Source organism: Citrus sinensis, chromosome 7 (assembly GCF_022201045.2).
Source record: "Citrus sinensis cultivar Valencia sweet orange chromosome 7, DVS_A1.0, whole genome shotgun sequence".
Lineage (NCBI taxonomy): Eukaryota > Viridiplantae > Streptophyta > Magnoliopsida > Sapindales > Rutaceae > Citrus > Citrus sinensis.
This window is the reverse complement of record NC_068562.1, coordinates 6,292,978-6,308,550: the sequence shown is the minus strand read 5'-3', so window position 1 is coordinate 6,308,550 and position 15,573 is coordinate 6,292,978. Positions and strand designations below refer to the sequence as shown.

Below are 15,573 nucleotides of genomic sequence, written 5' to 3'. Positions count from 1 at the left end.
TGTTAAAAAATTTGACCATCTAAACTAAAAGTATAGTTAAGCGCTTGCTGATCAATTGCTCCTCGAGAAGACCGACTTGCAAGGGTTATAATTACTTTGTAATTTAATTAAATTTCTCCATTTTCCCCAAAGCCAAATTAAGTGGTATGAATTTGTTGTGTTCGTTTTAACATGTTTGGCATTGCTTCTATCATCAGGCAAGAATTAACTTCAGTGCTGCTAGCTGCAGCTGCAATAATTGAAAAGTGTTTCTGGAGATGAGTGTGTGTGCGCCAGCCAGCACACACAATAAGAAAAATAAAATCTTAAGTGTGGCCATTATTTTTTTTCATTTTTGAGAAAGATATCAAAGGGCCTAATGCCCTAATTATTACTTTCCTTCACAATAGCTTTCATTAACTCATTTACACTAATTTTTCAGTCAATTTCTGTGCTTTTGTTGTTCTTTCCTTAAAAAGCCCAGCCCCCCCCCCCCCCCCAACACAAAAAAAGCTTGTAAAATAATTGAAATAAATTAATTAATTATTTTTTTAATGCAATCATTCAGGAAGGACATTAGAGGGATGAGTGATGCGAAATTTATAAAGTTGATATACAAAATTTGTATTTCACATAATATGCCACTTTACATTCATATCATTCACTACATTAATGGTTATACATAATTAAAGTATAAATTATACGTTAGAGATTGAGTTGGTTATTTCAAAATACCAATAAATCCCTTAATTACATAAGTTGGTTTATATATAGAAACCAAATATGGTATGGTAACAAGCCCATAAAAAGAAGACTCACGCCCACAAAGTCAAGCCCAAGAGAGGAGTCTGTTCTGAGGATTTATTAACTGACAACTCACGGAGGGGGGATCAAACTGCCTTCGTTAGTCCTTCTTAAAGACAATGCTATCATACGCTTTGACTCTTTTTTTTTTTTCAGTCCAATTTTTCCATCCAAACTTCTGCTGTTTTCCGTCTTAATTTTCCAACATTATATACCCCATTAACTAGCTTGGTCCTGATACAGTACGGTGAGTAAATCATGATCAGTGCGAGGCATCAAGCCATAGATCTCGGATGCTAAGATAGCTGGAGGTCCGGCAGAATGTTTGATGCGCAGACTTATGCATGGAGCTAATTTGAACGTGCACGTCACACTCTGAGTCTCTCACAGCCTGTGGCTGTGGTTCGCTGGCCCATATCATTCAGTTTTATAAACAAAGAGTGGACATGTTAACACCCCTCCAAACTCCTTATAACACCCCTTTTACATTTGATTTCTTAAAAGTTCAAATACTCCTAGTTTAATTTATAAAAGACAAACTATATTAAAATTCAACATCTTCTTATAAAATTTCACAATTAAAAAATTATTTCTTGTTAATTTTTATCTTATAAAATATGTAAATTCCCAAAATCTTTAATTAATATTTCTCATTATATAGCTTCTATCTCAATAACTCTAAACTCTTATAATTTTTTTTATATAAAAATGTTTTTCAATTAAAAATATAAATATAAATACAAATTATGAAACGAAACGAGTGTAAAAAATTTGTTAATATGAATAGTTTATTAAATTGTATAATTAAATTATCATTAAGAAATTATCTTCGATTATTTAGATAATTTATATTGAAAGAGGTGTCATGAAGAATTTTTAGGGGTGTCAAAAGACGTACTCATAAACAAAATTACAAGAGCGCACAACCTACAGTAGCATGGATCTGTAAAAATAAATAAATAAATAAACAAAATAATTTTTTTTTTGGGAAAAAGCTAATGGGCTCAAGTCAAAGAACGAGTTCAAGATGGTTGAATCTTGTCAACAACTAGTACTGATAGGAAACACAGAAGAGAAATTAAAGGCAGTGCTGGCAAGGAAAACTGGAAACCCATTTCTGGTGGAATGGTGTAAAAGGAAGAGTTATATCACTTCTCAGGAAGAAAATTCAAGGTAATTAAGTAATAGATAAGACTTAAATTTTTGCACAGTTGACCTCAAGACCTGAATTTATTTATTTATTTATCTGTTTATTTATTGAATTATTATCCTCAGTCGACCTTGAGTCCATTATTAATAGAGCACTTATCACCACAAACGGAAAAATAAAAGTCTGCTATGGAAAAACAAAACAAGTATGATATATGATTACCAACCATTCACTTATGGAATCGGAAACACATGAACTTTTCTTGAATAAAGACAAGCTACAACTATTTTACATCATTCTCTCTTTGATGTGAAGCTAAATGCCTTGTAATATAAAAGCGATAGTATGAAACTTCTTATCACCACTGTAGTTTGGACAATTTCAAAATTCTCTACCGATCATAAGATTAATATGTGGACAAAAATAATAATGATATAAATAAAAAAAGTAATTTAAAGAATAAAACATCTTAATTATAGGATTAAGAGAAATTTATCTTACATTTGTTTCTTTTGTTACTAAATTTAATATTAATTTTAGTACATACATCATTATTCACACAAAAGTAATATACAAAAAAAACAATACACCATCACTAAAAGTGGGGAAAAAGATTAATTATAAATTTAAAAAAAAAAATTCACTACTAGACTATTTATTTATTTATTGCCTCTTGTTTCTTTCTATACTAAATTTTGTGCTATTTTTTTGACGCAAATGGCATTATTAATAAGCTTACCGTATTTTGTCAAGATGAGTAATATAAAATAACTTTAAATTAAAGCTACAAGTAAATTTTCATATGAATTCTCTGGATCAAGATACTCTTATGGAGGTTAATAAATTAAAAAATAAAAATAATTAAATTTTAATTATATACTAACATTAAATCTTTAAAATTTTTAAAAAGATCAGATCAGAACAGAACTCTAATCGGCTCCGAATAGATTCTTACTGACGGCGAAGGAAGTGAACTTCTGTCGGTTCAGAATACAAAAAATATTAAAAAAAAAAAGAAGAATCAAAGCTCTTTAGCTATTTCACTTCTTTCTTTCAGATTAACCAAACAGAATACTTCGAAATAAAATAAAAGAAACCCAACAGTGTTCTGTTTTTGGGGATCGCAGGACCCACGAAATTGAAATCGTCACATGAACAAGCAATCAATGACGAGTCAGTCCACCAGCAATGCTACATACGTACAACAAAGAAATGAACATTGAACGCTATAGGATCCTTCAATTGCATTCAACAAATTAAATCAAAGTTACCGACATTAGTGTCCAAAAATTGGTTCCCGCCACGATTAACATATGTATATTTTTCCTGTAACCGCATTGAAATAATAAGCAGTCAAAGTAAAGGTCATATTAAAGAGAAATCTTACAGTGAAGAAGAAGAACAAAGTGTGTTAAGCGAAATGCATGGAGAGTTTTGTGGAGGCGAAAATAGAAACAGCTAGCTGTTCTTTGTTGATTTTTATTTTTATTTTTTTTCCCCTTGCGACGTAGAAAGTTCTCACGTTCTCTCTCTCTCCCCGCCTCTCTCTTTCGTCCCCTCGTTGTGGGATGCAAAACGAATTAATATAGAACCGATACAAATTCTCTATTTACATTCAGTCCTCATAATATCTGCTAATTACAATGTTCTCCGGCCACTTTGTTGCTAAAATTTCAAAATTACCCCTTCCAAAAAATAGCCTGGACCCTAGAGCCAGAGTTTAACCTTTTTTTCTTTTAATATTATTATACAGGACGTTACTATTATTACTTCAAATATTACAATTGATATTTATAATTAAATTATACAATTGAAACTTTCTCATAACGTTTTGTGAGTGAGAAACTGTCTCTATTCAATTTTTGATAATTGAGAAATGACTGAAACTAACCTCTATAATATTTTTATAGAAGCTTGAACATTTACTCTCAATATTACAAGTGTAAGAGCTCTACTACACTTGGCTGAGTTTAATGTTAGATCACTATGAGAGCAGCTATTCGATCTCCATAATAGTATTATAGGGAATTTTAATCTTTTCTTAATTATTAAATAATTGAGTAAACATGATCTTCTCCTTTATTAAATATAAGTGGAGTAGACATTCTTTAAATATTAGAAAGAGTAAAAAATTTAGATAATATTTCATAAGATTTAATGTAAATCAGTCTCAATAATAATTTAATTTATAAATATTAATAGTAGTTTTATATAATATGAGATATAATCTAATTATAATATCAACGTGAAAAAAAAGAAAAGGCATGAGGCCAAAAATTTTGGGCCTTCAGTAGCCCGATGCAGCATGATTGGTTGTTGACTTTGCAAATTGCAAGAAAGAAATTTGGCAGTCGAAAGAAATATCATACGACTTTAACTTAATCGATTCTTTTTGTATTTTGTTTCCTCATTTAGCTTAGCTATAACCTATAAGTCCCACTCGATGAGATTTTTTTTGCCATTTAAATACTATATAATTTCAATTTAGTAAATTTAAAATTTCCCTCGTCATAAAATTTTGAGATGTTTGACGTTATTGATTCTTTTTATAGTATTATATTTTTTTATCACACCAATGCCCAATTAAAAGAAATTGTTGGAAATTATTTGTGATCACACCAAAAATCTATATCTATATGTAAAGCACATTTACGAGCCATCTCCCCGTAGCCCTTGCGCAGACGTCAAAGGCCTTGCCTGCATTTTGCTTTAAAAATGCTCGTCTTAACACCGGGCGGCTCTGTCACTATTCGTATATGTCCTCACTGCTGAGAAATTATATTAACACTAACAGGAGTAAATAAATTGGAATAGTTAAAATGCGTGTTTAGTTATGTTGGGTGCTCTTGGAGCACTGCTTCTTTCTCATTCAGGGCTTGCCACATCCGGGGGCGGATTTACTATAGGACTAGTGGGGACTTAATTTAGTTTGTGTAAAATTCTCAATAAAATTTTCTCAAATCCCCACAAATTTATAGTCAAGCCCGCAATACATAGTTATATTTAAATTCTCACGCTCTAAATTTTTAAAGAGTTTGACTATTGGCACCCCTCCATAATTCTTTTAAAACCTTTCTTTTATTATAATTACATTTTAGGACAAATATTCTAATATATCTCACATCTATTTTATCTCAATTCAAACTCTCTATTTAAAAAAAAAAATCTTGTATTTTCTCTTCTATCACACTCACACATGTAATTTTTTTTCCTCAAATTCTCTATAAATTTTTCTTCAATTAATAAGATAATCTATTAATAATAAATAAAACACATTATGATAAAATTATCTGACTTTTTTTTAGGCTTATACTAAAACTTTTTACATCATAATCTTAGAGATAATTTATTTGATTCATTGATTTTTATCACCGATAAAAATTATTTGTGAGGAGCGAAGTATAAAAAAAAAAGAAAATTAAAAGATTCACAAATTAATTGTGTTTATTTAGAAATAAGGGTAATTTTGGCATTCGGTTTAGTATAATTAAAAAAGGGATTTTAAAAGAATTATAGAGGAATGCCAATAGTCTAACTCATTTTTAAATTCAAATAAAAAGAGATGAGCTTTGCAAACTAAAATCAAGCCCATAAATATTAATATTAATTTAATTTTTAAACGGCCCACAAACTCATTAATAATTTTTTTTATTAATCTTACCTTTTCTAATTCCACCACTAGTCTAAGACCCATAAAAAATACTTAAAGATCTTTTATTTTGGTTGTTTACATTGAATTTTTTTTTTAATAATATTGATAATGAAGTTATAATGCAATATATCAATATATGAAAACTTGTAAAGAATAATTGTAAATATATTTTGAAGTATTATAAATCTTTTAAATTTATATTTTTATTATTTTTAAAGTTTTTTATATTACCGTTAAATAAACCCCCAGTCAATCAATATGTTATCTCCGCTCTTAGCCACATGTATGCTTCATTTAATTATAATAATACGCCTACCACTGTGATAAACATTCAATGGAGAAAGAGCAGTAACTCCAAAGCATCAAAGATCTTCTGCTCATAGTATACTTAAAAGCAAACATTAAGAAAACTTTTGAAAACTTTACTTGTGGTCGCATTAAGAATCTTTTTCTTTATTTGATCATACGCATCATTACTGTATGCTGATGCCGATTCAAGTATAATGTGAGCAAGACCTTTGATATCCGCACCAGAGCTACCAGGACTTGACCTTAATTAATGTCTTCCCGCGTTGTTTTGCAAGTAAACCTCAATCAGATCATTACGTTCTCCTCATCCAGCCACCATTCCGGGTTGGTTTGGTGAAAGACATAACATCATCATTCAAGCAGACTCAGGAAAATCCAAAACGAATTTATGAAGCAAATATTGCATAAAATAGTCTACCAATAAAGTTATTACTTTCTATACAATTGTTGAATGCTATCAATATATGTGTAAGTTCACACCTACACTTACGAATGTAAGTTAATTAATTTACACTTAACTCTGGATTTTTGTTTGCTAAGCTAAAATCAAGGAAATTTTTAGAGAAATCAGAAAGACGTGCATAAAAGCTAAATGTCATTGTATAATCAATTATGTTGGATTTATGGTTATTTATGCATGCTTCAAACGAACATTGTTAAAGTCTGAAATTTTATTGATTTCAGTTTTTTTTTTAAATCCCGCTTGTTTGTATTTTTGTAACTTATATCTAGATTTCAAACATTTACATTTAAATAGAAAAAATAATTTTTTATGACTTTTATCCGAATAGAAAAAGTTCTAAATGGGGAGTAAATATTAAATTCAAAAAATATCTCTATTAAATATTCTTATTTTCTAAAACTATATAAGATCTAATACCTTTATTTGTCTTGATTTATAAGGACATAAATATCAAATAGCAATTATAAGATATGTTTTATGTTAAAAACAAATAAGATACCACTTATATTTATATATTTAAAAAAATATGTTATTCAAACATTTATATTTAAACATTCAAACTTCAGTCAAATTTAGACTTATTTAGATTTTCAAGGAAAAAAAAAACAAATGCTACCTATTAGTCGCATTGACTGCATGTTATTCATATGATATTATTAATTTGAATTAAATTTTAGATATTAAGTTATTTCTTAATTGAACAAATTAATTTTATTTAAAAAATTAGTCAATTACCAGCATGACATGTCCTCTATGTGCTGCAAGTATAAACGACATAACAAACAGATCATTTAAGGATGTCTGACATATCATCTACACGAAATATAAAATAAAATAAAAAAATTATTTCAAAGTTTTATAACAAAGTCTCCTAGGAGCTAACACCATACAAATATATATCACACAATTTCTGTAAATTTTCAAAATGTCATTTCTAGGATGAATTCACAATTGACGACTGATAAAAATTTTACCCCGGAGTGAACAATCTATGACATGTCATTAATATCATGAATATATAAGGTACATGTCATACACATTCCATTTAACGTAATGAAATGTCATCTCTTTTGATAAAATTGTAACTAACAGGTCATGCATCAAATATAAATATAAGTTTTATTTATTAATTTACAATAATACATAAGATAATTTTAAATAAGCAATTATTATTAAATTAATGGTGGTGCAATTGATTTTTTTTTTCTAGGTTAATTCAATTAATCAAGTTTAGTCATATACAAAAACAATACATAGGAAGACAGTGCAAAACAAAAGATTATTCCCTCGTATCTAATTAAATTCAACACAATAATCCAATCTACATACCAGACATCACCTAAAAATATATTACTTTGACTCATACAACGACTCTCATGCTCTTAGAAAACAAAGTATTCACAACAAAAAAAAAAAAAAAAAAAACTGATTTTTTGGGTTAAAAAATGAATATTTTATCTATAAAAACATATTGGCAGTTGTTTGTTGTGATGGATTAAATATAGATTTAAACCATACGTAATTAGTTATATTTTTTAAAAACTTTGAAGGATATTTCCCAAATTGTAAAGCCGTAAGCCGCAATCCATACTTGGAGGTTTCTTTGCTGGACTGGAATCCTCTAGACCTCAGAATCTGTTTCGTAATTAGGTAACTTCAATATGCATGTGTTTGTTCATTGTGAATTTCCTAATTAAGCTTGAGTTGTGTTTTGATCAGCAGCAAGATCATTTTCCCTCAAAACCTTTTCGTGGATAAGACATTTTCTTTGCAACAAGTATAAATACAATTACGTACGTAATTGTATTAATTAAGCTATAACTTAATTCTTTGCACTTTCACTGGTGATCGCAGGCAGTAGATAGCTAGCCCTAGCCTCATCATCAGCAGGAGCACCTCTTCCTTTGGTTTCGCTACCTTCAGCAACAATAATTAACCATTGTGACGTCAAACTAGTATTTCTATCCGTCAGCAATTGAACTTTCACAAGTATCACAATCATTCATGCCATCCTCGGCGGAGCGATCAGCAGACCAGCAAACTCCAGACTCGAAATATTTTAAAGCATCGGGGATTGATTGCATCCATATCTAGTCAACTCATAAACTTGGAACCAAATATTTTAAGACAGCTGTTCATAGTTTTATCTGAGGTCTCATATTTAAGCATCTTCTTTTATTTGATGTATGCTGATGCCAATGCACGTATGATGCGAGCTAGACTTTTGGCATCGGGGCCAGAGCTACCACGACTTGGCCTTGAAGTCTGGGGGAAGTAACGTCAATCAGAGCATTTTCTTCTTCTTTATCCACCGCCAATCGAGGCTGGTTTGACGAAAAATATAATATTTGAAGCAAAAACACCACCATTGATGCAATGTTTAGGTTCTCCATTTTTATTTTTTTCTAAGTTTTGGATCGTAATCAAATCAAATTAAATTACTAACTAAAATTGCTGAGTTTATTAACTTATTTATAAGAAGGTAATTAAAAGAACTTGTTCGAAAGAAAATTTCATATATTGGAAAACCTTTTAATGACATACTTAATTCGAACATAAGTGAATCTGGTTGTGTTAGCAAAAGTAAGGAAAAATCTAAGAAGAAATTTATGAAGACACGTTGCATAAAAAGTTAATAAAATTTTATGGCCTTGGTGACTGGTGAGATCATCTATTATCATATCATAAAGTTCAATACACACACACACACACAACAACAACAAAATATTCATTCATCCCATTAATTTTTAAGCGGTTTCATTAAGCTTCTTGATTTCATCATCCGCATCATTACTATTTATACGTTGATGATGTGGACAATGTTGAGATATAATTAGTAATCTAGTAAATTGAGCAAGAAGTTTGAAGGGTTATTTGGTTTGTTTTTCAACGTGAAGTAAAGGGTAGAATTGATGTTTGCAATGTGGCTTTGGAAATGTAAAGCATGATTAATGTAATCTCTAGAGTTGTCTATAATGCATATAAATATAGAACTCTGGTTGTATGAAAAGTAAGAGAGAAACGAAAAAATGAATTAAGCAATAAAGTTCCAGAAATTTCCAGCAAAATACTCTGTTCTTAAATAAAAATTTTTCTGCACTTCCACTTGCACCCAACAAATTTGGTATCAGAGCTTTTCCAAAACACCCTCAAAATGACATCAAATACCCTACCCACATTATTTTCATATGCTCCCAGTCAAGTTCCAATATTTGAAGGGGTACATTATGAATATTGGAGTAATCAAATGGAAACCTTTTTCCTCTCTCAAAATTTATGGGATGTTGTTGAAGATGGATATGCTGAACCACCAGAATCAGCAAGTTCTTCAGATTGGACTCCAGCACATCAACAGCAGTACAAAGAAAACATACAGAGAAATGCCACGGCACTTCGATATATCCAGCAAGGTGTTAGTAAGTCAATTTTCCCCAAAATATTTGGTGTCAAAAAGGCCAAAAATGCTTGGGAAATCCTAAAACAAGAATTTCAAGGTTCCGAAAAGGCAGTGAAGGAGTTCAGGATTTTTGCAGTAGAGTTACTGAGATTGTGAACCAGATTAAAGGTTGCGGGGACTCCATTGAAGACGAGAAGGTGAATGAAAAGGTGCTGAGATGTCTTCCTCCAAAGTTTGATCATCTAGCAGCAGCCATTGAAGAATCAAGGGATTTGTCCAAGATGACTTTTTCAGATTTGTCAGGATCATTACCGTCTCATGAACAAAGAATCAATCGACCTTCAAGTCAGCCTACAGAGCAAGCTTTTCAGTCAAAGATTAATAATTCAGATCAAAATAAAAGCAGCAAGAAAGACCAGAAGAACGAAGGCTCGTCTCAAAGAAACGGACAGCGTGGCAAAGGGCAAAGAGAGCAGAACGACAACCGCAACAAGTGGAAAAATGACAGAGGGAATTCACAACAAAATTCAGATTCTCAGTGCATCATTTGTAATCGGTCTAATCATGAATCAAAAGATTGTCGTTATAAATGCACAAGGTGTCGCATTCCTAACCATTCTCAAAGGGATTCCTGGTATCAAAATAAGAAAGGAAAAAATGAGGCAAATTTTACAAAAGAAGGTGATGGAGATTACTTGTTTTATTCAAGTAAAGGTGCTGAACGTGAATCATATAATTTGTGGTACTTGGATAGCGGCTGCAGCAACCACATGACTGGAGAACGTGACATTTTCATCAGCCTTGACCAAAGTTTTAATTCGCAAGTGAAGCTTAGAGATGGAAAGATGCAGAAAGCTGTGGGAAAAGGCACTATTGCTGTCCATACAAAGAGAGGTAACAAAAAGCTCATTTCTGACGTTCTTTATGTTCCAAATTTAACTCAAAACCTCTTGAGTGTGGGGCAGCTAATTCAAAAGGGTTTTTCAATTTATTTTGATGATGAAAAATGCAAAATTATTGATAAAACTAATAATCACACAGTGGCCGTTGTTGAAATGTCAAAGAACAAAATTTTTCCTCTTGTTATGCCACTTGATGAGAATGTTGCTCTCAAAACAGAAAATTCAGATTTGTCAAATTTATGGCATCTCAGATATGGCCATTTAAACTATAAAGGGCTGAATTTGCTCAAGCAAAAGAACATGGTGATTGGCCTACCTGATGTTTGAAGATATGAAAAAGTTTGTGAGGGCTGTATATATGGAAAAATGCATAGACTTCCATTTCCTAAAAATTCATGGAGAGCCAAAGCTCCGTTGGAGTTGGTGCATGCTGATATTTGTGGTCCTACAAGGACTCTCTCTCTCAATAACAGGAGATATTTCATTTTTTTTGTTGATGACTATACAAGGATGATGTGGATTTATTTTTTGAATGAAAAATCAGAAGCTTTCTCAACTTTTCTTTAGTTTAAAGCTCTTGCAGAAAGGCAAAGTGGATGCAAAATGAAAACCTTGAGAACTGATCGTGGTGGTGAATTTATCTACACTCCATTCATGAATTATTGCAGGGATAATGGAATTCAAAGACAACTTACTGTCAGCTGAAGTCCGCAACAAAACGGAGTCGCAGAACGGAAGAACCGTACCATTATAGAGATGGCAAGAAGCATGTTAAAAGGCAAAGGCATTCCTAACAACTTATGGGTAGAAGCATGTCATACAGCTGTGTACATTCTCAACAGGTCTCCTACAAAAGCTGTTAGAGACAAAACTCCATTTGAAGCTTGGCACAACCGAAAGCCAACTGTTGATCACTTGAAGATTTTTGGGAGTATTGCTTATGCTCTTATTCCAACTCAAAACAGGGAGAAGTTTGATGAAAAAGGTGAAAAATATTTGTTTATTGGCTATAGTGATGAGTCTAATGGGTATCGGTTGTTGAATCCTACAACAAATAAGCTTGTTATCTCAAGAGATGTTGTATTTGATGAGGCATCAGCTTGGCAGTGGGAAAAAGATCAATCTCAAGCATCTAGCTTTTTTGAAGCTCCTGTATCTCCACCAAATTCTTCACAGCAAAATAATTTGGAACCAAATTCTCCAAATTCAGCAGCAGAAAATTCTTCGGATGATGAAAGCCCTCCAAGGAAGATAAAGTCAATGAGAGAAATTTATGAGTCATGTGAACTTGCTTTATTTTCTTGTGAGCCTCAAGACTTTGAGGAGGCCTCAAGAAATGAAGATTGGATCAAAGCAATGAACGAGGAAATGGCCACCATTGTGAAAAATAAAACTTGGGAGATGGTTAATTTGCCAAATGGAAAAGAAACAATTGGGCTGAAATGGATCTTCAAAATCAAGTACAATGAAGATGGTTCAGTTCAAAAATATAAGGCGTGGCTCGTTGCCAAAGGATACTCTCAGCTGCGTGGAGTTGATTTTACAGAAACGTTTGCTCCCGTAGCTCGAATGGAGACTATTCGAACTGTTCTTGCCTTGGCAGCCCAAATAGAATTAAATGTGTTTCAACTAGATGTAAAATCGGCATTTCTAAATGGTGAAATTGAAGAAGAGGTTTATGTTGAGCAGCCTAAAGGATATGAAGTGAAAGGTGAAGAAAACAAAGTTTATCGACTCCAAAAAGCCTTGTATGGCTTGAAGCAAGCCCCTCGAGCATGGAATAGCAGAATTGATAGATATTTCGTTAAAAATTGATTTGACAGAAGCTCAAGTGAACCTTCTTTTTATGTCAAAAAGGAAGGTACTGATTTCCTTATTGTTTGCCTTTATGTTGATGATCTAATTTATTGTGGCACTAATTTGAAAATGGTGGAAGAGTTTAAAAAAAGCATGCTAGATGAATTTGAGATGACTGACTTGGGCTTAATGAAGTATTTTCTTGGCATTCAAGTGAAGCAAGCCAGAGGAAAAATCTTCTTTTGTCAAGAAAAATATGTAGAAGATTTGTTGAAGAAATTCCACGTGTTCAAATGCAAACCAGCACCTACTCCTATGGGTTTGAATGAAAAATTGAAACATGATGAAAAAGAAGAAAAGGCTGACGCAAGAATCTATAGAAGCTTGGTTGGTTCGTTGATTTATCTAACCAACTCAAGACCTGACATTTTGCACTCAGTTAGTGTTCTTTCTAGATTTATGAATGATCCAAGGAAGTCCCATTATATTGCAGCAAATAGAATCTTAAGGTATCTTCAAGGAACAAAAAAGCAGGGGATCATGTATGAAAAAGAAGACAATTGCAAGCTTGTTGGTTTTACTGACAGTGACTGGGCTGGTTCCCTTGATGATAGAAAAAGCACAGCAGGTTATTTATTTTGTCTTGGTACAAATGTGATTTCATGGAGCTCAAGGAAGCAGAAGTCAGTAACTTTATCCTCAGCCGAGGCAAAGTACATTGCAGCAACTGAATCAGCTTGTGAAGCCGTTTGGCTTAGAAGAATTCTCAAGGATTTGCAGTTCAATCAAGATGCTGCAATAACAATTTATTGTGACAACATGTCAGCCATTGCTCTAACAAAGAACCCCGTATTTCATGCTAAATCTAAGCACATTGAGCTGTGTTATCACTACATCCGTGACTTAGTAAGCAAAGGAGAAGTTAATATGGAGTTTATCAGCACTAATGAGCAGCCAGCAGATTTTCTGACCAAAGCAATCATCATTGAGAAGTTTGAAAAATTCAAGAAGCAATTGAAGATTACTAATTAAGAGGGGGTGTTGAGATATAATTAGTAATCTAGTAAATTGAGCAAGAAGTTTGAAGGGTTATTTGGTTTGTTTTTCAACGTGAAGTAAAGGGTAGAATTGATGTTTGCAATGTGGCTTTGGAAATGTAAAGCATGATTAATGTAATCTCTAGAGTTGTCTATAATGCATATAAATATAGAACTCTGGTTGTATGAAAAGTAAGAGAGAAACGAAAAAATGAATTAAGCAATAAAGTTTCAAAAATTTCCAGCAAAATACTATGTTCTTAAATAAAAAATTTTATGCACTTCCGCTTGCACCAAACAGGCAAGACCTTTGAAATCGACACCAAAGCTATGAGGACTTAACCTTAAAAGTAATTATACACCCATTTGAGAGAGAAATTTTGCAATATATCTGAAATTTCATATCATAATTAATGTAGAATCACCGAGTAATTATAGTTAGACACATGGTAATTATGTTAAAAGATTTTAGAACACGAATTCTTTATTATCTTTTAATATTTTTAAAATTTAAACCAATATAAAAATCTTCTTTTTCACTAATGGAACATCAACGTGGACTGTTATATCGGTTTAATATTGGCAACACGGCAAAGCAATTGGTGCAGTTCGGTGAGAAAGCTGGGGATTGAAACAATAGAGTTCATTTTATTGGTTTTAGCAATAAATTCTCTTCATCCTGAAAAATATCTTATTCTTCTTCACTGGGTTTCAAAAATGGCAGCCCCAAGCGAAGATGAAGATTGGGAAGAGAGAAAAAGAACTAAATTTGAGATAAGGTAACGAAGAGATAGAGCAACATTAATGTTTTGTCTCTTGCTTTTTCGAAATTTCAAAATATTCAAAAATATTAAAGGATAATGAGAAGAGGGAAATTTAAAATTCATGTTCTAAATTTTTTTTTCAACATATATCGCACCACGTATCTAAATATAATTATTAATTAGTTGGTGTTTGCACATTAGATTATACATGAAACCTGAGATGCATTGTAAAATTTCTCCATTTGGGGATATGTGGTTTGGTGGTCAACCGCAAGTAACTTCTAGAATATCACAATTTTCTTCTCCTCCAACCAACTTCATAGATGATCAAAAACAAAATATTAGAAGTCAAAACATTATCAAAGATGTAAAATTATTTATGCTCTCCATTTTCTTTTTTTTCAAATTTGGACTACTAGGAAATTAAATTACAATACATATATATAACTATGTATATAAGAATGTACAGTTGAAGAGCTACTTAATTATATAATAGAAATAGTACTTTAATCATATATTTAATTGAGTCAATTAATGGAGTTTGATGCTCTGACTATGCTAGCAAGATGAAATGTTGTATACATGTGTTATGGAAGTGTTCACACTAACACTAAGGACTGTATGAGATAATTTATGAGTAACTAAAATTAACGGTTATGGTGGAGTTATTCCATCGAAAAGCATTGATGATAGCCGTTAGATTATAATAATAAATATAGATTTAATATTTATTTTTATGATTGTATGATCATTGTCAATGCTCTACCGTGTAACAGTTCTAACATACCTGGAGCATTAAAATTATATTAGGGAACTAAATGGTAAAGATATTGTCTGATAGGGATCAAAACACATTTTATCTTATTTATTTACATTTTTGAGGAAGGAAATTGAGTGGTTCAAATTCACTATCTACACTCTCTTTTTAATTAAAATTTTTATTACATAAATAATTTTTAATAAAGTTAATTAATTAATCTTTTCTTCACTTCATTTTTTCAATTTCACAAATTCTCATTAATTCATTCATATACATTATTTTAGCAACAAATAATTAATATCATTAACTAAGAATAACAAAACTCACGGTTTAAAAATGAACATCAACAAAATTTTATTAGTTCTGAAAGTTAATCAATATAAAATTAATTTTGACCATATACAAAAGTTAATGAAAATTAAATAAAAAATCTTATACATAGAAAGTCTGGAATATAAATCATAACATACTAATAAGAAAGGCTTAAAAAAATAAATTCAAAGAAATGTGAAATTGAGTATTTAACTTTTAGAATATGAGAATATAGAGAGAGAATAGA

At 31.3% G+C, this 15,573-nt stretch overlaps 1 protein-coding gene across 1 annotated transcript; it reads left to right on the top strand.

Annotated features, from left to right (window-relative positions):
- The first annotated feature begins 9,604 nt into the window (after positions 1–9,604).
- Positions 9,605–10,983, top strand: LOC127903745 (uncharacterized). The gene is made up of 3 exons (XM_052444436.1): positions 9,605–9,773; positions 9,863–10,648; positions 10,796–10,983. Exons 1-3 carry the CDS (start codon positions 9,605–9,607, stop codon positions 10,981–10,983), a joined length of 1,143 nt encoding a protein of 380 aa, XP_052300396.1.
- Positions 10,984–15,573: the final 4,590 nt, after the last annotated feature.

Excerpts from the sequence above, each read along its gene's own strand:
- LOC127903745 (XM_052444436.1), top strand. The coding sequence starts at position 9,605 with ATGGAAACCTTTTTCCTCTCTCAAAATTTATGGGATGTTGTTGAAGAT. Across the intron at positions 9,774-9,862 it reads ATATATCCAGCAAGGTGTTA|GCAGTGAAGGAGTTCAGGAT; the intron begins GTAAGTCAATTT and ends GGTTCCGAAAAG. Across the intron at positions 10,649-10,795 it reads TGCTGTCCATACAAAGAGAG|TGGCCGTTGTTGAAATGTCA; the intron begins GTAACAAAAAGC and ends ATAATCACACAG.